Here is a 27,463-nt window from a genome sequence, read left to right on the forward strand (position 1 = left end):
TCAAATGTTGCATTTTGTAATTACCTCAGATTGTGTGCAGTGTTGAGTCCTGTTCCTAAAGGTACCTCTGGATAAACCTTACTGTTTCTGTGGAGGCCCCACAAGATGGATTCATGCCAGTGTGACTTGGTTTATTCCTACAGTACCATTTCTTCCCACAGGGAGCATACCAACACTAAGGCATGTGTAAAAGCAGGAAAGCCTATTGCTATAAACTATGAAGATTTTTCATATAAGCTGTTGAGTAAGACAGAATATTCACTTCCAAGATTATCACAGAATTAGTTTTTAATACTGTTTGAGTCCTGGGCTGGTGGAGTGAGTACAGCAAAGGGCCATGAGGTTGGTGAAAGGATTGGAGCATCTTTCCTATAAAGAGAAGAAGAGAGAGCTGGGACTCTTTAGCCTGGTGAAGTCCCTCACCTGAAGGGAAGGTATAAAGAAGAGGGAGTCAGGCTCATGTCAGTGATGCCCAGTGACAGGACCAGAGGCAATTGGTGAAAACCTAAAAACAAGAAATTCCCTCTGAACATCAGAAAGGCTTTTTTTTTTTTTTTATGGTGAAGATTACCCAGCACTGGCACAGGTTGCCCAGGGAAGTTGTCAGTCTTCAGCCTTGGAGATACTAAAAAACCTCCAGGCTGATTCTGGCCAATCTTGAGCAGGAGGATTGACTAGATAACTTCCAGCAGTGTCTTCCATCCTCAATCATTGTTTGATATGCAACTTACAAACAACCTAGATTTTCAAAAACATTTTTTTAAAAATTAAAATTGGCCTTTTGTACTCACAAGTCCGCCTTCATGGAATAACAGAATTATAGTCTGCCTTAGCCCCCTCCTCCCCCCAGAAAGTATTCTTTCAACATAGAAATAAATAAACATAGAAAGAATAACATAGGAATAAACATAGAAATCTTATAGAAGATTCAGTTTGGATGTTTTAAGCTTAAACTAAACAGCACCAAGGCAATTTTGTAGCTGAATTATATTGTCCACAAAGAGTTTTAACCTTCTTTAGTTTCTCCCCCATGCTTCTGTGGTTTTGGCACCTCAAGGGACTCTGGAGAGCAGATTTGCTTTCACTTCCTAATAGAGCAGAGTCATCCTGCCCTCCCGTGGGTGAGCAGGCACTCAGAGATTCTGACCAGCTAGAAATCCTTTAGGGTTGAGATTCGATGTTCCTACAGCTCATATGGTTGTGAAGCCCAAGAGACTTACCACTTAAAGGAAGGTTTTAGAAGTTTTTGAGAGTTTTCGTAGAAAGCTGTTATTTGTTATGCAACATTAATATCTTAGAGCATTGGATAAGGCCTGTTTGAAAGATGATGTGTAAAATTGATAGTATAATAAATTGAATGTACCTTATATTAAATTGAATGTTCCTTACTCTTTAAAGGGTTGAAAAACTACAGCTGTTGTTTTAGACACAAATCATGCATATCCAGCTGTGTTTCAGACAGTGGGAAGACACTGGATACTGTATATCTTGTGGTGAGCAAGGTCCTTGACACAATCTCTGCTAGACAGGCAGATCCAAAAAAGTGATCAGAAAAACAGTGGGACCTGTGGGAATAAGAGGTTGTGAGCAGCATACAAACCTCAGCTCACAGCTAATTGCTAGAGGCATCCCTCAGGGAGTGATATCGGTACCAAGAATGTTTAGCATCCTTACTGATGACCTTGACAATGGGACAGACTGCACAACGAACGAATTTTCAGACAAAATCAAACTGGGGAGGGATAGGTGACCCACTGGAGCACAGGGCTGCTCTTTTGGACAGAAATTGGCTGAAGAAATGGACTGATGGGAAACCCTCAATGTTCAATCCAAGGCATGTGCTAGGTGCTGTATCTGAGATGGAATAAATCCATTCAGCAACGCAGCCTGGAGGTCAATTTAATGCAAAATAGCTTTGCAGAAATAGACTGGATGTCCTGGTTGACACTAAAGTGAACACAATTCATCAGTGTGTCCTTGTGACTCGGGTGACCAACGGCAGTCTGCACCTTACTAATGAGAATGTACTTGTGGAAAGTGATTATTCCCCTGGATGCAGCATTTGTGGGACCATCCCTGGGGCACTATGTCAAGTTTTGGACTCTTCAGTACAAGTGAGGAGGTACTGATATACTGAAGTCCAGGGGAAGACCACGAAGAGCACAAATCATACAGGGAGAGGACATGAGGCCCTGTTTCTGCCTACAATAATCTAATGAAAAGACAGAGAGAATGAATGGAACCAGACTCTTCTCAAATAAGCCCAGAGATGGGACAAAAAAGTAACTGGGACTAATTAGAACATAGGAAATTTATATTACATACTAGGAAAAAAAATTCACCATATGCATGTTCCAAAACTGGAACAGGTGCCCAGAAGTTGTGGAATCCCCATCCTTGTTAATGTTCAGGGCTCATTGTTTGCACCCTGAAGAGGGGCTGCACCTGAGGACTCCCAGAGGTCCCTCCAACCTAAATTATCCTGTGATGCTGTGATGTGGAGGAATGTTTGAAAGTGTCCAACTTCTGTATTTTAAAATTTCTGAGAAATGTATGAGGCTCTAACATGATCAGTTTGTAACCTGCTTTTTTGACATCAGAGGAAGATAATGCTGAAAAACTACTGAACATGACTTAACATGTGCTAAGAATTAATATAACTTGTGTATAGAGATAATAGATGTAGCTTAAGAAGAACTATTGCCACATAAAAGCAAATGGGTTTAAACTGTGGTTACCTGAGCTGGATGTGTTGCAATTTATGATGGAAATAGTTTCAGTTTTTAAGTTAGCACCTCTATATAGTTTATGTTGAATGGAAAGGAAGATGTGAAAAACTGTGTGAAATAACTGGTTTTCTTTAACTGATTCTCAACTGGTCAGGTTGTCAGAGCTTCATTCAAAAATCTGCTTTCCAATCTTAGTGCAAACTTTCATGTTCATAGTGACATTTTCAAAATTAAAATCTAAACAGTAGCTATTTTTAGTCAAGTTACATATCTATTACCAGACTATAACTTATCCATTAAAATTGTATTAGTTTGAGACTAAAAAGTGTAAGGTTTATTCTCCTTTCACATATGTTCATGTACCACACAGCTAGTTATGACATTAGTTGAAAGGATCAATTGAACAGAGCACATTCTGCAATGCAGATTAAAGTTCAAAAACTTGAGAATATTTTAAAAGAATATGAAAGCAAATAAATGTGAGAAAAGCTCATGGAAAATATTGCTGTAAAAGACTGAGTCAAAAAAAGAAGTTTCCAAACTGTCACTATGAAGACTGTCTATGAAAGCAAAAAGCTGATGACATTTTACTTTACCATTTTATTTGCTGGCTGCTAAATAGTTTTCAGAGTATCATATAAAATCATTATCATCTTTATGATATCAGCTTTCTTTTAGGTTTTAAGATCAGGTACTAAGTCATAAGACCAAAAGCACTGCAAAGTATCTTCTACACATTTTTAAAGCAGTTACAGTTAGTTAGATCCTTAGCTTACCTTCATTGGAACTGTGCTGATTTACATTATGCAGAGTCTAATTGTTATAGATAGTGCTTCGTTCTGTGATGAGGAAAACACATGAGATGAGACAGTAAAACAGTAAAAGTGAAGTTTCTTCACCTCTGCAATGAAAATATGCAATAAAGCCAGCTCTGTATAATCCCTCCCTTCTTTTAATTGTAACTTGCTCGTTTTACCTCCAAACTGTCCCCTCCTCTTGAAATCGGGAACTTTTGCATTAGCAGTTGCCCTGGGTAAAAAACCCAAAATGTAGTTGTCACCAAGGAAATGTCTGGAGATTAAAAGGGTGATATGCAAATAAAAGAATTCCTGACTGAATAATTTTTTTCCCTGCTGTTATCAAACTAACTTTATTTAGAAGTATAGTGAATCATTGCATAGTACTTAGCAGAGAAAGCATTTATGGAATTAACAACGGCAAGCATTCATTTACTTAGGAACAGGACTCAAACAAGAAATATACCTGTCAAAAACCACTGGTGGAACCACAGTTCCAATATATCAACATCTGGCTAACAAACAAACTCAGCTAATGGTATGATGGCTTCTTTAGAAGTTAATCCATACACTCACTTTGCAGCAATGGAACTACAAAATATTTCATGTTTTGAAAATTTCCATTATTCTCCCCTTGGAAGCACAGAAAAAAATATCATTGAAATGGGGACATTTCTCATAAAACCAGTGTGGAATCTTATCTTTTGCTGCCTTATCTCTTTTTTTCTGCACACCATAGTTTGGCGGGATTTTTTTTTTTTTTTTTGGTGTGTGTGTGTGTGTCTGTGTGTTTTTTGAGGTCTTTGCAGAATACCAGCCTTTCAGTGTTAGCTCTTTGCACGTCCTCATTCGCAAACCAGGCAGCGATGTGGGGAGGAAGCTGTAGCAGAAGTAAAACTTCGTATACTCAGCACACTCCTTGGAAATGAGTCCTACAATGTGCGTTGAGCAGAAAAGCGGAGGAAGAGGCGTTTCGGCTAAAGACGACGGAAGACATCACCTCCTCACGCCTTTTCTTCCCCGAAAGGATGTGAGGCGGAAGAGGCGCACACACTCCACGCCCCTCCGCCTGCTGAAAAAGCCGAGCATCCCTCGCAGTGCTGGCGGGGCAGCTCTGGGTGTCCGGGGACCCGTCGCCAGCCGGGCAGCTCCGCCCCGCTCCGCCCGCCGCGCTGCAGCCAGGTGGGGCAGGGCGGGGGGCAGCGGGACGGGAGCGCCGCGGCTGGGCACGGACACCTCCTGCTGCCCTCGCTCGGAGGAGCCGAGCCCTGCCCCGCTCAGGGCATCCCGGCGGTGTGCGGGGGCCTCTCGCTGGCCGGAGACCTCTCCAGGGCACCCTGCCCATCCCCAGCCCTTCCCTTCCCCAGCCCTGCCCTGCCCTTCCCCAGCCCTGCCCAACCCCAGCCCTGCCCTTCCCCAGCCCTGCCCATTCCCAGCCCTGCCCTTCCCCATCCCTGCCCATCCCCATCCCTGCCCTTCCCCAGCCCTGCCCGTCCCCATCCCTGCCCTTCCCCAGCCCTGCCCGTCCCCATCCCTGCCCAACCCCAGCCCTTCCCTTCCCCATCCCTGCCCATCCCCATCCCTGCCCTTCCCCAGCCCTGCCCGTCCCCATCCCTGCCCAACCCCAGCCCTTCCCTTCCCCAGCCCTGCCCTTCCCCATCCCTTCCCTTCCCCAGCCCTTCCCTTCCCCAGCCCTGCCCTTCCCCAGCCCTGCCCGTCCCCAGCCTTGCCCGTCCCCAGCCCTGCCCGTCCCCAGCCCTGCCCTTCCCCAGCCCTGCCCTGCCCTTCCCCAGCCCTGCCCATCCCCATCCCTGCCCAACCCCAGCCCTTCCCTTCCCCAGCCCTGCCCTTCCCCATCCCTGCCCGTCCCCAGCCCTTCCCTTCCCCAGCCCTGCCCTTCCCCAGCCCTGCCCTTCCCCAGCCCTGCCCTTCCCCAGCCCTGCCCATCCCCATCCCTGCCCAACCCCAGCCCTTCCCTTCCCCAGCCTTGCCCGTCCCCAGCCCTGCCCATCCCCAGCCCTTCCCTTCCCCAGCCCTGCCCTTCCCCAGCCCTGACCGTCCCCAGCCTTGCCCTTCCCCAGCCCTGCCCATCCCCAGCCCTGCCCTTCCCCAGCCCTGCCCATTCCCAGCCCTCCCTCTCTCTCCCACCCAGCCGCGCTTCCCTGTCCGTGCACTGCCCGGCGCTCCCAGAGTCACCTCTCTTGGACACCTCTGTCCAGGGCCCACGCTGTACTTTTTCCTTATTGCCCAGCTGGCATAAACAGCGTAGCCCTGAAAACAGCTTATTTCAACATACAGCCCTTGTTGCCGTCTCCACGCTATCCGCAGCTCTTTTCCTCGCGCCTGGGTGGCTTTGGAAGAGGATGGGCTCTGTCAGCACTGCTGTAAGTGGTAGGAGCAAAAGATTATGCCTAAAACATTTGGGTATCAGCTCTCAAATGCCTCATTTGGAAAAAAAAAATTAATATCAATGACTTGCTATTAACTTTTCATTAATGTTAGCAGAAATTAATTTCTCACATTTCCCTTTTCTGTTTTCCTTCCTGCAATCAACAGTTCTTTTTCTTTTTCAGAAGGTTTTTCAAGCTGAAATATCTATGTATTGACTCACTTGCTGAGAGAGAAAACTCTCTGTTTCAGTGAGGAATGAGATTCAGAAGAGTTGTAAGTTCAAATTGCAACCCTCTGGAGTTTGGAAGGCTCCCTCTCCACTCACTTTCCACCTGGCAAGATTTGACTAGTAAGTAAACAGCTTTTTCTTTGAAATTAAGACAGATTTTCATTTTTACCAAGAAACTGCAATCCGGGCAGAATGGTGCTTGGATCTAGGATGGTTAAGACAACTGTTTGTTAAATATTTTTGTTTTCTTCATCAATGCTGCACAAATTATGGCGCTGTGTGGTAATATTGAAAAAAACTTAAATTCTGTAAGAAGCATTTTTAAAGAGGAAAGACTAGTGCTTTCCTTCTTTGACCTCAAAATGATGTTTATAACAGTCTCATGTTCAGAAGAATCTGTTGTGGGGGTTTTTTGTTTGTTTTTTTTTAAAGGAAGTCACAGCCCTTCAGGACCAAATTGAATTTTCCAAAAGTGTTGATCAAAATTGAGGATCAATCACTTTTATGTATCAGCCCAATTTCTGGTGATTCTAGAAAGTGGGGAATAATTTTAATGGTGCATGATTTTCTAATGCATGAGACATTGGTAATGCGCTTTACAGAATTTAAAATTTGGTTTTGTTTGAAGTTTTTGTTGGTTTCACAGTGGCAAACCATTTTTAAGAATCATATTTCATTATTAAAACCCCATCAGTGGTTTTAAACATGTATAAAACATTTAAAAAATGCTTAAAGCTGTTGTCACTTTGAACCTTATAGACAACTTATAATTTAATCAATTTTCATTGAATCTGTCATTTCCCTCTACTGCCTTAGCATTCTGTCCATTAATATTTCTGTACTCCTTTATTAGGAAGAGAATCTTTGCTTTTACTTTAAAATAAGTCTCAATTTTTTTCTGAAGATTAAAAATTTTATTCTGTTTATCGAAGATTCTTTCTGGATTAACTGGCTTTCACTAAAAGCACTTTTCTTTTTTTTTCACATTTTTCTCCCCTCCTAACTTTGCATTGAAGATTACTCAAACTGCATGGCTCAAATGTTTTAGCCTACAGTAGAACAATTTCAGACAAATTGATCGTGTTCAACAGCAATGAGAGGGTAAGATTAAGGTCTTGTGTCTTGATTTTTAGTAGTCATGAATCCCAAACTTGGTCATTACTAAGTCACTTCCATTATATCATGTGCATTCATCCAACCTTCCACTGTGTGCTGATGTGATATACCAAAAACAGAAGTGGATTTAGAATTAAAGATCTGGTGTTAAATGATTCTATCTTTATGTGGTGGACCATAGTCTTGTCTAAAGGCTGTATTTCTTCTGAATGTGATAGGAAAGAAAAGCAAAGCAAAATTCAAGAAATTAAGGAGAGAGGTCCTTCTTTCCTTATGAAATGTATGCATTTGAATTTCCATGTGTAATAAGGAACTGAAATTTTGTGTTGCAGTATTCAGTGTCCAGATTCTCTTAGCTTTCTAAATCTGGATCTGCCTACCAGGCCATCTAAAAAAGGGATGTGAAACACTTCCTTCATCTTGCAGTGCTTTAAGGGATGATGGCATACTTCTAAAGAAATGAGAAGAAAGGTAAGAGAGGGGGGCAGCTACCCACTTTGGTGTCCTGGAATACTGCTGGAATTGCAGTAGCCACCTGCCTCCAGACTTTTCAGGTCAAAGGAACTTTCTGACTCCAGATCTTAGGGCAGCCTAAGGTTTACCCAATAAAAAAGAAATTGATTGCTAATGAGATTTTTTTGGGCAGATCTCAGATCTCTGAAATACATCTGATGTGTGTTTGTCTCATCTATCCATTCATGTTTGGGTCACACTAAGCAAGGTTATCTGTTTTGGACTCAGGGGTTGAACTGAGCTGATTGTGTATCTCACCTGTCTGTTTTGCAATCAAAACAGAGGCCGAGTCTCAGGAGTAGCTCTGTCTTTGATTGTGAGTTAACCTGCTGTTCTGAGGAACCTCAGAATATGCTCCAAGCCAGTCTTACTTAGCGGTGTTTTTCACTTGCCTTTGAAATAGTTGACTACACATGAAACAACTGAATATAGGCTGCTTCTTGTCCTCCCCCTCAGAGGGAATGTTAGAATTGCCCCTACAGACCAAATTGTGAAAGAAATTACATGTCCCATTGCTTTCCAACAGGCTCAAAGTTAGCCATCAACATATCCAGTCTATAACATTGTGCTGTTCTCATTGAAGGCAAGGGAAGTTTCCACTGGCTGTTTCTACAAGGTCCAGTCTTGCAAAGTTTATTCTCTTTGTGGAGAAAAAAAAACCACTGTCCTGTCCTTTGGTAGGTATCTGCTGGCTCAGGATTTGAGTGCTCTTGTAATATTTCAAAATGCATCCATGAAATAAGAAAATGAAACAAGCAAATCCTGAGGTGCTTTCTGAATTTGAAATGAAATTGGAAAGAAAAAAATCTAGATGCATTACCTGATGTATGAAAATAGCTCTTATGATAAAAATATATAGCTTCCCATTTGGAAAGCCCTCTTCAGCAGCAGGCAATAGTTACACTGCTCACATGCTCAAAGGAATCTGTTTCACTGGACTTGTGGTGAGCTGTGAATCTTGTGGTTTTTTTGTAGACTTTCAGACAAGCAGGAGCAATTCAGTTTCATATTTTTTTGGAGAAGAAGTGAGAAGCAACTCAAGAAAATGACTCTGATGGTTTTTTTTGTCATATTGATCATGGAATCAGCCACTGGTAAGTAAAAGTCTTCAATTCAATAATAGAACATTCAAAATATGTGCCAGCTTCTTGACAGTTGCTTGCAGTAGGAAAAGTTTTGTTTTTTGCAGCCAAGAACAAAATCTTAAAGGTTTGGCAATTACAGCCCAGCTCCAGACTTGGGAAATTTGGTCCTAAACACTGAAATTAGGAAATGAAAAAGCAAGGATGCTACCTGGAGAAACCTGATAATATTGTATGTGACCATAACCATATGAAGAGACATAGCAAGCAAGAGAAAGACCCTGCTTCTTTTTGTGCCATTCAGAAGTGTGGTCACAAGTGTGGTAGTTGCTAAACAACAATGATCTCCGAGAACCTCAGGAGAAAGAGAGACTGAAGGCTGATTTTATTTTTGACTCTTAATCCTCAATCATGGTCCCTTTTCCATACTTTTAATAACTTCTGTATTCAAAAGTAAATTGGGGAAATTTGTTTGGAAAGGCAGACTTGAAGACTAAATTTTACACACATAATCTCATTCCAAGGCAGTTGTCCAAAGATATCTGAAGTTTTTCAGAAATGTATCTACATAATGATTCTCATTTAATTAAAGAAGATAAGGAAATGCAAATGTTAATTTATAGGATCTGCTTTTATCTCAAACATATTTGTCAAGTGAAACCATATGTGAGGAATTTCTCCTTTCTCTTCCATTTGTGGCAGTTGCTTTACTGTAGAGTGTGGCCAGATTCTGCCCTTTGAGCCAATGTGATTCTGACACTGTGGAACTCATGTGAAAGAATTCTAGAGATAGGGAAATGTCTTTTTATTTTTAGTCCTTCATTTTCCTTCTGGTGTTGCTTTGGTAAGATAAAATAAAGGCTTGGAAAAGGCTGAGTTTTTAGTAAATATTGCAGGAATAAATAAATAAATGCTGCCAAACCATTTTGATAAAAGAAGTCTTTTTATAAAATATAATCAGCACAGCAAATCACTTTTAAGTCAGGCTAATGCAATTTTCTGAAATAAGTACTTGGCTTCCTAATATATCTTTTTCCCCTTTCTCTGAAGAGAAACTGTGTCCCCTTCGTGCCTCCATTGATGTTCTAGAAGGGGAATATTATTTTCTTTGCTATCTTGAGTCAAGGCAAGAACATTTTCAGGAAGAAGCATACGCAATAAACTGGTACAAAGAAAGTGCTGGAAAGCAGCAGTTGATAAAGGATACACACAGAATTGTTTCACAATTGAATTTTCTGGAGTTTTGGCCAGCTGAACTCAGTGACTCTGGGAATTACTCTGTCATTCACAGGTGCGTACACAACACAATGGGTAAATGTCTTGCCTGTGCACATGTCTATGATGAAGATAATTTCTTTGTCTTGTTTTCTATAGCTAGTGGCATCCATATAATAGGGGCTTAAGGAACTGCTCTAACTGCAGTGTCATTTCCCACTTCATTTCACAGTAACTATCAAGGTAGACTTGTAATATTTATAAATATCTATAAGGTGTTTCAGCCTTTTAAATGTTCTGTGAACCTTTTGATAAGGCAGGTAGCATTTTTGCTGGCTTGTGATTAATTACCTAAGAAAAATTAGTGTCAGGCCACCCTTCCATTCACTGTCAAAAAAAAGGAAACATTTGCTTGTCTTCTTCCCCAGAGTTGTTCTTGCTTGCTGTGTTGTGTGGATCTCATGCTATGAGGCTTGCCAAATCATCAAAGTGTATAGTAAAGATTAAACATAGCATAGCTGAACTCTGTTTGCTGTGCAAACCTTTGCCTGCATGGAGCCATTCAAAGAGCAAATTAAATAATTGGATTTGATTTCTTACTGCTGTAGAACACCATGGGTTAAAAGGAGAGACAAGGACAAGCCCTCATTATTTGGTGTCAGTCTTCATTGGAACACCTTGAAAGGTACTAAATCAAAGGTTTGCTGCATGGAGTTCTTATGACTAACTTGCACTAAACCCATAATTCAGCATTTACAGTTGAAGCAATGATTAATTTGAAGCAGATCACCTTGCATGTAATGATTTATGCTGTTCTCCAAGTAATATTTTTAAGGTTCTACCCAGGTTTATAAAGCATATGGGACTATGGATACTGAAAATGCTCTCCACGTTTTTCTAGAAATACCTCAGACTCAAGTTTGATAACTTACAGTTCTAAGACAGACTTCAGTTGTTAACTTCCAAGTCAACTTGGAAGCTGAAAACATATTTATGTTTTCATATATCATTACTGTTATCTTCTTACTGATATTATTTTAAAAAGTACTGATTCATGGTATATGAAATGCAAAATATTTTTAATTGTAGGGTAAATATTGAGAAAAATTTTATTCATCTATGTTAAATTCAAGAGGATTTTCTTTAGGGATGATGAATATGGTAGTTTGTCCAGTTTGTTGTGCTGTTTTGTTGTGTTGATCAGTTTTCTGTATGGTCACTTCACAAAGAAGCTATTAAATCTAAAATCTCACTCCAGTGCCACCTAATGAGTGTCGAAAAATGCGGACTGACTAATTTTGGGATGGGGAAAGCTAGGTGGAGATCATACCTGAATTGCCAGGCTACTGAAGGAGACTGCCATAACGAGTCTAAAATACAGGGCAAAAGAGAAGAGAGCTGTGATAAACTCAGCCTTAATTCATGATCATTGTGGATTTCTGATTACTTTAAGGACTTGGTGTAATAACAGTAAAGCCAGAGTAAATCACAAGAATTCTATAAAATTACTATGAAAAAGTGTACATCTCAAAACTGAAGGAAAGAGCCTTACATACAGAAGAAGGAGATGACAAGAGAAGAAGTGAAGTAAAACTATTACAATGAAGTTTGTTAAAATGAGTAATTGTTGGAAAACACTGAAATGTCAGAATCCTTTATGAAATTACTTGATTTACTCATTTGCTTAAGAGAGAAACTAAAAAAAAAAAGTTTTGATTACATCAAAACATTCATTTGGAATTGAGAGTTTTGATTTTCTCCTTTATTATCTTTTCTTCTAGAGATATGTTACCTTGTTACCTGCTACATTTTAAAAATCAGTTTTGAAAGAAAGTATTTTTGAGGAAAAAAAAGTCCTTATTTTTTTTTTTTTAGTTTTTAAATTTCTTTCTGTTAGACCCATATGACACTGGCACTCATTTTCTGTTAGGATCAGAATGATGCCAGAATCTTGCAGTCCTCCTCTGGGAACTCTTCACAGGTCTCACTGCTGGAACAATAGGCATAAGGGGATTTTTTAAAATGGGATTTTTATGGGATCTTGGGCTTAGTTTATATGATGGTTCTTACTGTTGGCAGGCATATTAAATGTGGTACATTTCAGGAAATACAGATATTATTTCAAAAACTTTTTTTTGCAGAGCCAGAGGACTTTTAGAAGTTTCTGTAGGGAGCAGTTGTGGGCTGTTGTAGACTACTGACCTTGTTTAAGATTTAATATGAATGAATCAAGTGGAATTATTTTAATTTATGAGTGTTTATAGTAGGTTAAAAGTTTTACTTTTGAAAGAAGATATGCTAAGTATATTTTTATTTATCTTTTAAATTTTCAACTATTTATAGATAGGTATTTGTAAGCTATATGGGAAATAATTTTCAGAATACTTATAACTGTTTAGGCAGTTTCAGGGAACAATGTGAGAATTACATATACTGCAGATTTTCAAGAAAAGAAGACAACATGTTGACAGATTTTGCAAACTAATTAAATGTAGGATTTTTTTTTCTGATGTGTTGCAATGACAATATCCAAGAAGCAAGTGGTGAAAGTGATGTTTTTATGATATTTTAACCACATTTTTTTTTGCTTAAAGAGGAACCAGAAGTTTTACAGTTAAACCAGATGTGTCCTGCTGAGACACCCATAGCTGAAGTGTGCATATATGTGTGTTGACATGCTCATGTGTGTTTGTTACTACACTAGACTTAGGATACAAATTCAGGAATCAATGGACATCACCTATAGGCCTGAATGTGTCCATCTTCAGCAACATCCTTGAAAGTAAAAATTGTACTTATAATAAGTGTGGTAAGCAGCAAGAACTGTGTCACAGGTCTTTGGAAAAATTTGTAATTTGAATGTTTTTTTTTTTGTAGCCTGTATCCTGTTGTTGTCAAAGAGAAAAACAGAATACAAAAAAAGCAGGTCATTGGATTGCTCTATTTTGGTAACCTTGAAACTGTGAGAACTTAGAGGTTCCTTAAAAAAGCAAAAGACTACAGAGAACCACAATAAACACACGATAAATTTTAAAATCCAAATATTGCTCAATTTTTCAATATGTTTAAAACAACTGAAAGATGTGGCAACACATATAAAGTTAATACTGCAATTTGGAAAGCAGAGTGACAGTTTCTACAGAAGATTGCAATATTGAGATAACACTGGCTTATTGCAGAAAAATAGCTAAGGGATTACTTAGATTTGGCTGTGTATCCAGTAAGCTTGGTTTATATTATCTAAGGTCTTTCACTTCCCTGTATCATCTTCTGAGTCAAGCTGGATTTTGTTGTTCTTTCTTGGTGGGTTTGTTGAGGGGTAGATTGAAAAGCTGTTTAACCAGAAATGGTTTTGTTCCCAACAAAATATCACTGAAGACTCTCCAACAAGTGAAAACCAGGTTAAAAATATATAACAATTCAGACACTAGCAGTTTAAAAAATACAACTAAATGTTTTGTGTGTGTGTGTGTTGAAAACCATGCTATATGACAGACAACTAGAAATTATGTACAAAAAATTAATTTTTATTTGCATGTATGGTATGGTTTTAATACTTTCCAGGGACATTCTCTTTGCCAGATTTTGGCTCATCAGGTAGAATATCTTGATCCAGTTCAAGTGGTTTCCCCAAACAGGATCACAGAAGAAAGCCTCTGTGGAGTAACAGTGCTGGGGAGAACATGTGGCTTTATGGACCCTTTTCTTTCATCTGCTGAATCTAGAGAGTAAAATAATTTGCATTTCATGGCTAGATCTGTAATTAATTCTCTAACAGTATTCAGATTAGTAGATGATGTCTAAAGAAACACACAGACTCAGTGGAATTAGTTGGAATTAATGTTTATGTCCACACCTGAATTTATCTTGGTTACTGTAAGGGAGGGAGAAGCCTTTCTGGGTCACAGGTGATTTTGTCCTAAACAAAATATATAAAATAGGTTGTATAAACTGCACTGTGACAGAGTGACTTCTGACTGTGGTCCCACTGCTGACTGTGATTAGTAGCTCTGATTTAAATGTGTAAATAAGATGTTGAAGAAAAGGTGAGAAGAGCTCCACCCAACATGAATACTCACATGAGCTCGTCTCTGATGGAAAAGCCTTGGTAAGGCTTTTCCTGTTTGTGACAGCATAGTTAGTTGATTTACCAAAACCACTATATGTTTTTAAAGAGTCAACTACAACTAGGAGTCATGAACATCTCAAGTGGGTAGACAACCTGTGTAGCTTAAGAAAGGGCTACAATGCAAAGAGGGTAAGCATAAATACATTTGTTTGGGGAGCTTAAAAAGCAGAAAAGAAAGAATCCAAGACTTGGTCTAAATTCATCCTTAAAATGATGTCCTAATAGCTCTTCTGAATCTTGTACACTCAAAAGACATGTCAAGAATGTGTTTAAGCTGATGTACTCACCAGGGATGCATCCTTGTTCAGGTCAATATAGCATATATTGTCATATTCCATAGATATAATTGTATTGTCAAATGTTTTGTAATTGTGCATTTATTTTAGGTAATCTGCTTGGTTAAAGGAAATTATGCTTATTTGGGAGTGGGAAAGTGATAAAGGGAAATAAAAATAAATGGGTCACTGTAGATGTACCTTTAACCTAACAGATGTATTTAGAATTTATTTTTATTTTGTAACTCACCAAGCTGCATTATTTTTAGAAAGCTCCTAAAACTGATTTTGCTATATTTTTTTTCTTAGTAATGGAAAACAAAATTTCACAATTCAAAAGTGGACATTGAATGTACTTGAAAGAAATAAAAGCAGCTGTTTCAATGAAAATCATTTAACTACAGAAATTAAAAGTGCTGGAACTGGTCATTCACTGAGATGCAGCGAATTGTCTGTCTATGAAAATGACAGCATAACATGGTATAAGGTAATTACTGAAACAGTATCACTCCACTCCACTCATTGGCTGTAAAAACAAATGATTACAGGGAAATATTAATTGCAAACAAATTTTTAGAAGGATCTACAAACATTGTAAAGCCTTAATTTCTCATGAGATTAGGGAGTAAAACTTTAGACAGATACAAAAAACAAAGCTTTTGTCTGCTTTCCAATTTGTAAAAAAAAAAATATACCTGTTTCAGAATTATTAAACTAGTAGTTTGGAATGATAAAATATCTGATGTGCATGCCTGTTTGCTGATTTTGGCAGCAGCTGGTTTAGCCAGCTGCTACTTTGCTGATACAGATATTGTACTGATGCTAATTGAGATGCCAAGATTTTTATTTTACAGTTGGCATGTACTTATAAAGTAATTGCAAACTTTTCAATTTTGCTGTTTCTGAACAGTTTTTAAATGTGTAACAGATCCAGTTCTGTTCATTTTTGGTAAATCATCTCTTTGGGGTGTGCTCCTTATTCCTCTCAGGTCTCCTGGTTGGAGTAACAGATCCTCTTCACCCCAAGATCCATCAGTTTCAGGAAGGGATTTTGACTGATTTATACAGGCATCTGGAGTAGCCTAGCAAGAATGAGCTACAGCCCTGTTGTTTTGTCTTTTGGGGCCTGGGAGGATGGGACCATTGATGGATAGGGCCACAGATTGTTGTGTTTTCCTCAATTGCAGTGTTCTCAGCTTCTAATGGGTTAAATGTTCAAATGTTGCATATAAGTGACCATGAGTGAAAATTGGGCCGGCACCTCTTTTGGGTCAGACACATGTCATTGAGATAGTGAAAAGGTGATGGTGACACTTCATTTAAAAAAACTTGATTTCTTTAATGTTTTGAATGCATGTTTGCTGCAGAATAGTATTTTCTGATTTTATTGATGCAGGACTGTAAGAATTATGAACATGAAACGGAGAGGGAACTAAATTTTAGAACCTTAACAGTACAAAACTCTGGGATATATACATGTAAAATTTTAATCAGTCATGAAGGAATGGTATACCACAGCACAAATACAATTAAACTTGTAGTAGAAGAAGGTAAGAAAGCTTTCTAAAATTTTGAAGCATAATTTTTGGTTCATTTTACTTAGGAGATTTTTAATTGCAGTTCTTCTTTGATAAATATATACCAGGGTGACCAAGTCTGGTAATCTGAACCACTTCAGAATAATTGGAGAAGTAAAAAAGCAGAAGTTAAGATGAAATATTACCAATTTTGGAAAATGTATTTAGTATGTTTTCCCTGCAGATTTTTTTTCTTTTTTGTCAAAATAGCTGCTCTAAGTCATACAAACTTAAATTTTACTCTGTGTGTGTGTATGTATATATATATATATATATATATATATATATATATATATATATATATATATATATGTGAAAAAAATTCAAAAAGACATACTGGGTTTTAAGCTACTCAGTAACACCAGAATCCAGATATTAGTCTGTGAATTTAATGGAATGTTTGTGATTAATTTTATATATTGAGCAAGTATATGACTTCTACTGTGGAAGAATGTAAGTGAGGTATTAGTTCAATACTTTTATTTTAGATGCACCGGAGGCTTTCACTTTGGAGATAGTTGGACGACATGAAGTGATTGAAACAGAAATAGGTATGAAATTAATACAGAAATCTTTGAGGTAACGACTCTACCTACATGCTTTTGTTCTGATTTCTTTTTGGTTGATGGTCTGGATAAGTATAATTAAACTAATTGTCTGTGCATCATCCTATATGTGGTCTAGCCTCACATCTGGTAATATTTTGCCTAGTGATTGATACACACGTGCACTAAATGTACCCTTTCACAGAGGCAGAGGCTGAAGTTTCTGCTACAACCTGCAAGAGAAGGTGGTGGTGGTGATAAAACATCTCTCCATGGCTTTATTTTGTAGAGAGAAAACCCCATGAAGCAATGTGTAAAAGATGTGTGGTTTACTCAGTGAACAGCAGTAATGAGTAATCCCACTGATACCTGATGTGGTTGAGAATGTTATTCTTCAGGGAAATGAGGAGTGTGAGGTGTGACAATCCTGGCAATGTGTGCATGTATATCTGTACTGTCAAGAGATCTTATCTGTGCTTCTAGCTGGAAGTAGGTTAGATAAAATGATCTGCAGGTTTCTCACAGTCTTGGACAGGATATTGTGATTGAGGCTGTAATTAATATTTTAAAACAGAAATTTACCAGACTTTTTCATGTCCTCTTCCCTCCCCTTGCCTGGGGGCTTCTCTCTCTTCTGGTTACCTAGTTCTTCCTTTCAAAGTCTTGCTCTGTGTGGCTCATACCTGTATCTCATTTACTAATCTAGGACCTCAGATGCTAATTTTCCTTCCTTCCTACCAATACTGCTTGGTAAATTATTTTCCTAATCTCATTATGCCTGACACCTTTCAACCTCCCAAATGCCCTTCCTGCACATTTCCTCCTCGTTACTGTGCTTGTCCCAGCCCTTAGAAGTTAGTAGGGTTTGCCATCAAATGCTTACAATCTACCTGTCTTCCATCCTTTACCTGCCTTGATAAGATCATTTGATAAGGCCATTGAACTCCCTGCTAAGTGATGAGATCTGGGGAGACTGAAGGGAATGCAGAATGAGCCAGGTCCATGATCTTTAAAACCTATCATTGCTTAGGATGGTGTTCTATGATATTTGCCTCCAAATAGCTGTTGTGTGTGGTGGAAATGCTAGAGTTGCAAGGCAAATGATACTAGGTTAGGTCTGTGCAGCTCCAATTTGGATTTCTAAGATCTGAATCTGTGATGGACAGTTTTTCAGCTGGATCTTGCTTTGAAGGTTCTAGAAGTATCTGATGAGTCTTGAGAAATCAGCTTCATGTGGTCTTAGATAATTGCTGGGTAGGCCTTGCTTACTGGAAAGTATTTGTGCATGATGGTCTGAAGAAGGGCTAACACACATTTTTCCTGGCTTAATAAAGAGCATTCTGGATGTATTCCCTGGTAATGATACTGCAGTAGCTTAGAAACTGTGGTTGCAGCTAACTGCAGGTCAAGCTTCCCATGACAGTTTTGAAAATCTCACACTCCAGAGCTGTAGTCTTCTGCCCTTATTTTTTCCAAGTGCAGAGTTGTCTTTTTAGTTTTGCAATTTCTTCAAACTACTGGAACTTTGTGGGGTGGTTCCTATCAGTTACACTTAGTACTTTGAAATAGGACAAGTAGCTGACTGAGTAAATGACTTGTTCATGTATTCAGGAATTTCCAGTTGTAATACTGAGATAATTTATTCTGTGCATGTTCAGCAGGGGCTTTGGTTTTGTTGAGTAATCATATAGTTTCCCTATTATAATTAGTTGCTTGTAATTCGCCTTACCAGTTACTTACTTTTACCTGGTCCTGGAGCACTGGTGATAGGTTTTCCTCTTCTGGTTCTCAGCCTGCAGAACTGTTTTATAGAATCAGTCTGATTTATAGAATCAGTCTGGTTTATAGAATCATAGAATATCTCAAGTAGGAGGCCATAAGGATCATCAGCTCCAATTCCCTTTAGTTCTCTAAAGCCTGAAATTTTCAGGTCTATTTAAACCCACCTGGCTGTGACAATTTATCTGAAAGAGTGGATGACTGTCACTCTGCAGCAGTGCATGATTGCTGAGGTCACCACCAGTGCAGGTGTAACAAGACATTGAGCAGGGGCTACACAATTCAGCAAGGAGCACAGCTTATAGGACACATTTCCTGGAAAGCTGACACTTCACTGCACTGTGTACACGAATCCTACTTCTCACTAAATCTTCCCATGTTATACTTTTTTTTTGTAGGTAAAGAAGAGATATTCAATTGCACAGGTTCCTTGGGTTATTATATGCAAGAAGATGCCAGCCTCTACTGGTTAACTAACCAAACATTTCCAGAACAATGCACAGGTATCCCTGAGAATGAACCTTCAATATGTGAAGAAGAACTCAAAAAAATACAGTAAGTTTCCTGAAAATGCTGTATTTAGTATGTGATAATGTCCTACACTTTGTGGAACTGCAAATTCACTAAAAACCACAGTCTGAGGGTTTTCTCTATAACTTTTCCTCAAAATCTGCCTCTCAGGGGTTGTGGGTTTCTGTACAGATAGTGTTGCTAACACCATTCCTTGTTGCAGGTTGGGAAACAAGTTCTATATCACAAGGCTACTACGGATTAAAAAAGTAAGAGATGAGGACATGCATCATAATTTCACCTGTGTGCTGCAAGCTGATGAAACCACACAGATAAAAATAGTAAAATTGAAGAAAGGTATGACATAATCTAGAAATAATTTATTAATCAGCCTTCTCAACCCTGAGGGCATTTCAAAACACCACTCCAAATACTGTCTGCTTAGAAAGGTCCTCACACATCTAGCGCTGGACCTAACGATCCCTGGGTGATTCCTCCTGCTCACAGACAGGGACAGGAGTGCAAAGCAAAAGAAATACAGACTACAATGAGCATGTCTTGAGAATATCTTCACAAAGATTTAAGTGTTAAAAATCTGTATTTGGAACTAAAATCCTCAAGGATTACTATTACTATTACTATTATTATTATTATTATTATTATTATTATTATTACTATTATTATTACTATTATTATTATCATTATTATTATTATTATTAATAATAATAATAGTAGTAATGAAGAAAGGCCTGAAAGAGACTAGAGAAAACAAAAAGCAAAAGTATCTTGGCCAAAGAGATTAAATAGGACATTAAGGACTTATGGATGGGACTGAGAGAGAGGTGAAAGGTAGATAATAAGAGGAAATAAAAAAACCTGAAGAAAGCTCTCCACAAAATTGAGTGACCATCATTTGGGGATGCTGTACATCTATGAGGATCTGTAATATCAGTCTTGATCTCACAATCTCTGCACACACATAAATGAACTGTATGTGATTGCGTCCAAGATTGTTTCTCCTGTTTTTTACAGTAAAACATGTTTTGTAGTTTATCTTAGGACCAGTGCTTGAAGCATTATCAGGAAAGGATTCCCATCAACACTGTGATTTTTTTGAAGTGATTTTTATCATTAGTATTTGATACAGTAATCTTGTCATACAATACTCTTTTTTTAAGGCTGTATTTTGCTTTTTTCCTCTTTTACAGGGAAGATTCAAGACTTGCCAGTGCACGTATTTACTACTGGAATGGTCCTTGCTCTGCTATTTTCATTTGTTGCTGTAGCTGTGGTGTTTGTGTTTGTGATGTTTAGGGTTGACTTCATTCTGTTTTACAGAGATATATGCAGGAGAGATGATACTGCTGAAGGTATGACTTTGCTAATGCTGACACTGAAATAAGTATATTGATGAAGAATATTTTCTGGCAGGCTCTATGAAGTAATCAGCTTTGATGAAGACAAAAAAATTATCTTAAATCTGGGAGCAGTGTGAGAAGAAACAAAGAATATATAAAAGAGAACTTGATGGTCAGGGGCTAATTTGTGCTTGTTGTATATGTGTGGCAATGACAACAGATAAACACAGTGAAGAAGCTGTTTCTGGAGCAGGCAGTGGAAGGAATGTGGTTGGATGCTGTTCAGATGAGCTCTGTTCTGCTATATTCTTCATCACAAAAGTTGATAAGGACATTTTCAGATGGGCAGGCTGACACAAGTTTGTTTTCACCTCACTGATGCCCTTCAGTAGGGTGAAGCTTAAAATGTTTCCTTGACTGCAGAGGCCATTGCATGTTTATAAATGCACTTAAGCATGAGTGGGAGTGCACATCATCAGGCAGCAGCTCTGTGGCCTTCACAACAAGCAAATCCAACAACTACTTTAGGAATTATTTTTAGGGATTATTTTTATAAAAATTGTGGTATAAACTTGCTGTATACATAGGTCTGATTTTCTTGGCCTTCCTTTGTCTCTAAATCAGCTTGAATATAACTTGAATGAACTGCAGTTGTTGGAGATATTTTGGTAATGGGTGGATGTCATTTATGCCTGGCAATGTTATTACATATTTGTTGATATCAGTTACCACAGTGACTTTCACTCAGTAAGAATCTCTGAGAACCTGAACTATACTGCCCTACAGGAGCTGCCTCTTGGGGAGTAGGAAATCTATTGGCTAGTATCCAGGTGTGGGGTTTCATGGAGTTTACTTTATACTTTCTCTTATAAACTACATGCAGTAAAGTATTCAGAAAGGGAAGAAAAATAGGGCAGTTTAAGAAACAAAGCCACGTGTTCTGGTGTATCAACCTTGATAGTTGCTCTGTGGCAGTGTGGTGGACCTGGCCTCTGGACTGGTCTTTGATTTTCTGTTTGTAAATTAGTGCTCCAACCATGACCAGACATAGCATAGTCTCATAACAAAAATAATTAACTGGTTTGTTCTCTCTCTTGCTGGTACCCATTCCACTTGATACTCTTTGTACACACAGTGTACAATAAATGTTGAAATCTGCAGTATCACTTAAATAACAATTTTTTCAGGCTACAGACACATTTTTTGCTTCCCTTCATATCTTGATTTTCACAGATGTGTCACTAATTGGTTAAATTAATCTGATTTTATTTTAAAAGCACCTTAATGTAGAAAGAAAATATTTTCAAGTATTTTTCAAGTGCAATCAGAATCTTTTGTATCAACCTTAAATTTTTTCAGGACATTTTTTGAGTCTGATGAAAAGTGTTTGAAGACTCTTCAGATTCTTCAGAAGAAAAATCAGGGATTTCTTGATGCTTTACCATCGAGACACTAAGTTTGAAAACCAGAATGGTGAATCAGATACTGGATTTCTAATGGTTGATTTATTTTCAGATGGAAAAGAATATGATGCATTTGTGTCGTATCTGAAAGACTGTGTTTCTCCTACTGAAGAAGAGAGAGAATTTGCTTTGAAGATATTACCCATGATATTAGAAGAAAACTTTGGGTACAAGTTATGTATATTTGAGAGGGATGTATTCCCTGGAGGAGGTAAGTGTGAATATTCTTGTCATTAAATAGGCTCATTGTTTTTACACAAAGGTAGAAGTCTATAATTAGAAGGAATTCTGTCACATGTTGTGCATTGAAAGGTTATATTTTTCATTTAATCTGGACTGTGTGCATGCAAAGTTTGGTTGCAAACATTTCACATGTTTTATAGTTATATGTACGAATTCATATACACTTACATACACTGCACACATAAATCACTAATTAGAAAGAATCAAGATGAAAATATCAAAGAGCAAGCATCAAGAAGGTTTAGGTGAGGACACAGAAGATATCAGATATTTCCCACTAATAGTGCTTTTGCTCTGCTTTTGCTGAGGGCCAATGAATGAACTCACATTTATTGCACAGAGCAGCTGATGACTCTGGTACTAGTTATTCTTAGGTAACTTTTATATTTGCCATATCTTCAGTGTGATGGTTGAAACCATTTTCTGAATGAAACAGGTGCCATAAAAAATAGAAATAAAAAATGAAATTTTGTTTGGCCTATGGATGTATCTGGCATCTGCCTTTTGCTTGAATAAAAGGTACTTTGAATTTCTGTTTAGTCCAAGGATACAGCTGAGGAATAAAATGTCATTGTTCAAACCACAGAACAGTAAGATCAGTTAGATTCCTTCATTAAGCAGGATTTTGTCTCTTTATATCTATTCCTGAAAAAAATTTTCTAACCTGAAAGGAGCCACAGCTCTTCCAAGCCCTTTTTTATTACCTATTCTCTTTCTTTAAGTATTAAAAAATTGTTTACTGAAGTTTGCAGTCTGATTCTTCCAATAGTTTTAGCTTATTTCCTTTTCTCTGGTCTGATCCATTGTGAACATGTAAAATAGAATATTTCCTTCTTTGCAGAGGAGCCTTTGGTGTTGTAATACCCTTGTCAGCCTCCAGAAAACTGGGGGTAACTCAGTTTGCTCTTCATTAGGTTAGTTCTTCAGTTTGCTTTGCCTTTCTCTACAAGTCATGTTTTCTAGATCTCTGGTTTGTGGAGACTTTGTCCCATGGTGTTTAAACAAGTACTGGAAGCTGTGCATGAAAATTCAATTTGGTGATATTAAATGGTGATATTTAAAGGGTATCACTATTCACTTTCATTCATCAATTTTCATACCAAAAGTCATCAATCTAAAACACAGTTGGAACTCCTTCTGTCATCACATGCTGGTCTCAGCCCTGGATTATTGGAAATAGATTTAGGTGTTTGGTGTCATAAAGGAAGGTGTAACCCCAAGGTTACAGAATTCTTGGAGAGAAGTTGCTGTTTGTGCCTTTCTGTGGAATCACTCCAATGGTATCTATTAGGAAAGGGCAAAGAGATGTCTGGTTGGGGGAAAGTTAATTTTGCTGTTGCCTTCTGTCCATGTGACTACTGCCAGACAGCAGTCTGGGGTAGATGGAGATTATAAGTAGGTTTATGTCTGCTCTAGAGAACTGACTTTGACCATACATGACTTACTTTTCAGAGACTCCTAATTTTTGATAATTTTGATTAATCTCTTCATAAGGACAGGATGCTTACATGCTGTGACTTTATAAGAGGGACATTTTTGGTGCATATGTGTATTTAAAAGATAAGTTGATTCAGTCCCTATCCTTTCCATTTAATATAACAATAAATTTATTTTTAATTTGCAGCGTTTGTTGATGATATCCATTCATTCATTGATAAAAGCAGAAGATTAATTATTATACTGAGCCAGAACTACGTTTCTGACAGAGCCATATATGAACTTGAGAGTGGACTGCATAAAGCTCTAGTTGAAAGAAAAACTAAGATCATATTAATTGAATATATGCCTATAAGTGACTACAATTTCTTGCCAGAATCACTGTCACTTTTGCCATCAAAGAGGATGGTGAAATGGAAAAAAGATAAATCTCTTCCCATGAATTCCAGATTTTGGAAGAACCTTCGGTACCTGATGCCAGCAAAGCCTATCAAAACAAAGACCAAAGGGCACCATAGTAATCTTGACTTAGGCTCAGAAGCTTCTCAACCCTGGACTGAGGGCTCTGACTTTAATGCAGTCGTATAACAATTCTGGAGACAGACGATGTACCAGAAAACTGTGTGTTTTGCTAACTAATAGAACTAATTAACTAATATTTTGAGAAATAGTTGATTAAGAGGCCAGCTCTGAGGTCTGAGAAGAATACAGAAGTTACTGCAGTGGCCAGGATGATGTTAATCCCAACTGATAAATCCTATCCCAGAGGTTTCCTCAGCAATCTGCAGAAGGTGCAGAAGTTTCATTCTGCTTAGGACTTACCACATGGCATAAAGCATGATGAAAAACATTTTTATTTCATGATTTTCAGTGATGTAGAATGATACTATTTTTACTTCCATATACTTTTTAGACCCTTCAATAAATAAATCAGTTCTTGCAATCTCTTATTATTTAGATGTGGAGTTGTGTGATTTATATGTTTTACTATTTCTGTATTATGTATTGGTTTGTTCCTGTACACCCCTATTACCACTTGGTTTGTTCCCTGTTTTCCCGCCTGGTCCTCCCTTCCCGCCTTTCCAGTACTTGTCCATCATCCTAAAAGTGCTAAGTCATCCCCCTGTCTCCTCCCAGGTGCCTTGTCTGTCACTCGGTGTTCCTTCCCCTCCATCTGGAAGCTTCTGCTCAGGGCACCGAGTGATTGGATGAGGGCCTGGGGCCCGTCCCATATCCTTCCCCCATTGGACCAGGTCAGATCACCCCACATCACCCCATCCCGGAGCCACTCCCTTCCCCTTTCCCCATTGGTTAATGGATACCCCTCCCTAAAGGTTTATAACCCGGTGTCAGACCCCTCTCGGGGTTCCAGTTGGCTGGCATCGTTCCTGTGCACTTGGCCCCGTTGGCCTCGAATAAACTTGGACTTGGCCCCCAGCTGGATCCGCCCTTTCTTTGCTACCGACGAGGCTCGCCAGCGCTACCCAGGGACCCACAAAGGCACCCTCCAAACCCTATCAAGGAGCAGTGGGGGGTGCCTCCACTGCCCACTCTCGCCCCAGGAGAAGAGCTAGCCGGGGCTGAGAGAGCAGGGATCTGGGGCGGGAGCGCGGCATTTAGATGCTCCTTGTTTTGTATTTTGGTATTTTCTAAGGACTGTAAGAAGACGCACACAACTCCTGCCTTGAAGAGCTTGGCATGGACACTTTGGGCAACATCAAGTAGGAAAAAACCCAAGCCAACAGAGAAAAGAGAGGTTAGAAAAAGTAGGGCAGTTTTTTTGGATGCTTCAACAGTATTTACTACTGAATTGTACATAGTCTATGACTGAAAATCATTTGAAGGAATGGTAAAGACTGTTTACATCCTATTTCACTGAGAAGATTACAAATGCTCATTTTGACAGGGACAAGAGGGGATTGGGATAGAAAAAACAGTATTTTGTTAATGTATTTTGTTAATTGATACCACATTGGAATCAATTTCCCAGCGAGGTTGTGGAGTCTCCCTCAATGGAGATAATCAAGAACTGACTGGACATAATTCTGTACAACGTGCTCTGGAATGACCCTGCTTGAGCAGGAGGTCAGACCAGATGTTCCACTGTGGTCCCTTCCAAACAGACACGTTCCATGATTCTGTTATATCCTGAGCTGCCTTCAGCCATTGCATGTAGGGGATTTAGGTGAAAATGAGGTCTTTGGTGTGTATATAGACTCCTAATCCTTTGGAATTGTTGTCTTAATATTGTTTTTTAAAACAATGTTAGAAGAGCTATTCAAAACTATGCTAATTCTCCCTTATTATTAGCTGCCTTGCAGAAGATACCAATCTGACAAACTTCTGGATAAAATGGAACCATCTTTCCTCCTAGCATCAGTGGGGAGAAGTCAAGGTAGAATTATTTTGGAAGATCTTTTGTCAGGTTATTAGGAAATCATCAAGGCTCTGCCCACTCTTGTCATTGCCTTGCACGCCATTACTGCTGATTTTGAGAAGGCATCTCTTTTACAGTGACAATTCACAGAGGTGGAGGAGCTCCATTGCCTTCTCAGTGTGCTTGAAAACATGGAGTGTTCGGTGACACTGACAATGTCTCGTTTCGTGGGAATGAAACATTGTTTGTCAAATATCCTTTAATCATGCATAGTTTCTGGAAGATGTTTAGGTAAAAGAAAAAGCTAAGTGTATATTTCCAAAATGGGGACAACATTGTTGTCAGGTTAACAGGTAGATGGAAGGCAAACATCCGTAGTGACCTGCAGATCAGTTCTAGGAGGTCTCCTTTCTGTCAGACAACTAAGGAACTATGCAAATGTTGTTCATAGGCAAAAGCCATTCCCTGGTGTAAGATTTTACTGAAGAAGATTTCTCCTCTGCAGATGCATGCCTTTACATTCCAAATCTCAAATTTTTCACAATTTTCAGTTCTTCTGTACCAATGTTTCCTGTGTTTCCTAGTCACAGATAAGTTTTGACATTCTTTGTCAGTACAGAAATGCCATAAGACATACTAGGCACACAATTTTCTGGCCAAACATCTTACAGAAATATTAGTTACTTTCCTAATAATTAACTGAGGTATTAAACTTTCTCCTTGGGCATGTAGTTTTTAATATACTGTTGTCAATGTATTGCCTAACAAATTAGAGGTCAAATGTGTTTTACTACATATGCTACTGTGGATGGTGCTCATGGTTTGTTAACAGCTCTGGACCAAGCCTACCCTCTATGAGAATCAGCTACTATAAATTGAACTTGAATTTGCCATGGATGCCCCCTCACCTCACCTTGGAGAGACAATGTGACTGCATATACCTGCTACACCTCATAAAGATTGTACCCTAAAGCCTGTGACACCCTACAGAATTTTACTGCCCTGAAATTTTACAGAATAACAGAGGATTATATATAAGGAAGTTGAAAGCCAAATGGCATTAACTCCCAAGTTGTTTGAATGCCAGGAAAGCAGATGCATGTTGAATTACAAAATCTGTGAAAGGGGAAGTATTTTTGCACAGAAGGATATCGTGACACAGTCACTTTATAGATGATCCTCACTGCCCATGATGCAATGGTAAAGGGGGACAAAGGAAATTAAGGATCAGTGGGGGGACAAGGGAAATTAGGAATATACATACTCATACTAATGCCAGATGTTATTCTTATTGCTCTTATATCCTGAATTAGTGACATTAATCAGACCTTGGAAATGCCTGATTTTTGTTTGCCAGTCCATAGAGAAAAGGAACTGCTAATTTTACTTTTATAGACTGTAGTTGCAATGATTTGCCTCATCATGTATAAGTGAATTCACATGATGGTTTGAGGTAATGGGTCATTTCAGTAATTTATACTGTGGGTTTTGTTCACTTTTGCACTTAATAAAACTATATTTATCTTCTCCACATCTATGGCTTCTTTTTTTGCTGTAGCTAAACAAGAAATATAATGAATAAATGTTTTTAAGGTTGCTTATAGAATCACTGATATGTATTAGCAAAAGCAGATTTAATATAAAAGTGAAAGGAAGAAAAAGTTCATTGCCAAAGCTCACTCTACAATTTAGTGGATG

The 27,463-nt window shown here is 38.7% G+C and overlaps 1 protein-coding gene across 12 annotated transcripts; it reads left to right on the top strand.

Annotated features, from left to right (window-relative positions):
* The first annotated feature begins 66 nt into the window (after positions 1–66).
* IL18R1 (interleukin 18 receptor 1) lies at positions 67–27,298 on the top strand. 12 transcript variants are annotated; one of them, XM_085582892.1, is made up of 15 exons: positions 5,607–5,910; positions 6,100–6,266; positions 7,163–7,247; positions 7,595–7,733; positions 8,302–8,452; positions 8,751–8,869; positions 9,908–10,148; positions 14,786–14,963; positions 15,873–16,026; positions 16,542–16,604; positions 18,776–18,932; positions 19,111–19,244; positions 20,096–20,257; positions 21,761–21,919; positions 23,576–27,298. In XM_085582892.1, the coding sequence occupies exons 6-15, from the start codon at positions 8,821–8,823 to the stop codon at positions 23,974–23,976; spliced, it is 1,698 nt and encodes a 565-aa protein (XP_085439018.1). In that variant the 5' UTR covers positions 5,607–5,910; positions 6,100–6,266; positions 7,163–7,247; positions 7,595–7,733; positions 8,302–8,452; positions 8,751–8,820; the 3' UTR covers positions 23,977–27,298. The 12 variants fall into 12 exon arrangements, with proteins under 12 accessions (XP_085439000.1, XP_085439009.1, XP_085439016.1 ...); XM_085582899.1 differs by having other exon boundaries at positions 8,359–8,452; XM_085582874.1 differs by lacking the exons at positions 7,595–7,733; positions 8,302–8,452 and adding an exon at positions 67–4,708 and having other exon boundaries at positions 5,825–5,910.
* Positions 27,299–27,463: the final 165 nt, after the last annotated feature.

Source organism: Lonchura striata, chromosome 1, assembly GCF_050655825.1.
Source record: "Lonchura striata isolate lonStrDom1 chromosome 1, ASM5065582v1, whole genome shotgun sequence".
NCBI lineage: Eukaryota > Metazoa > Chordata > Aves > Passeriformes > Estrildidae > Lonchura > Lonchura striata.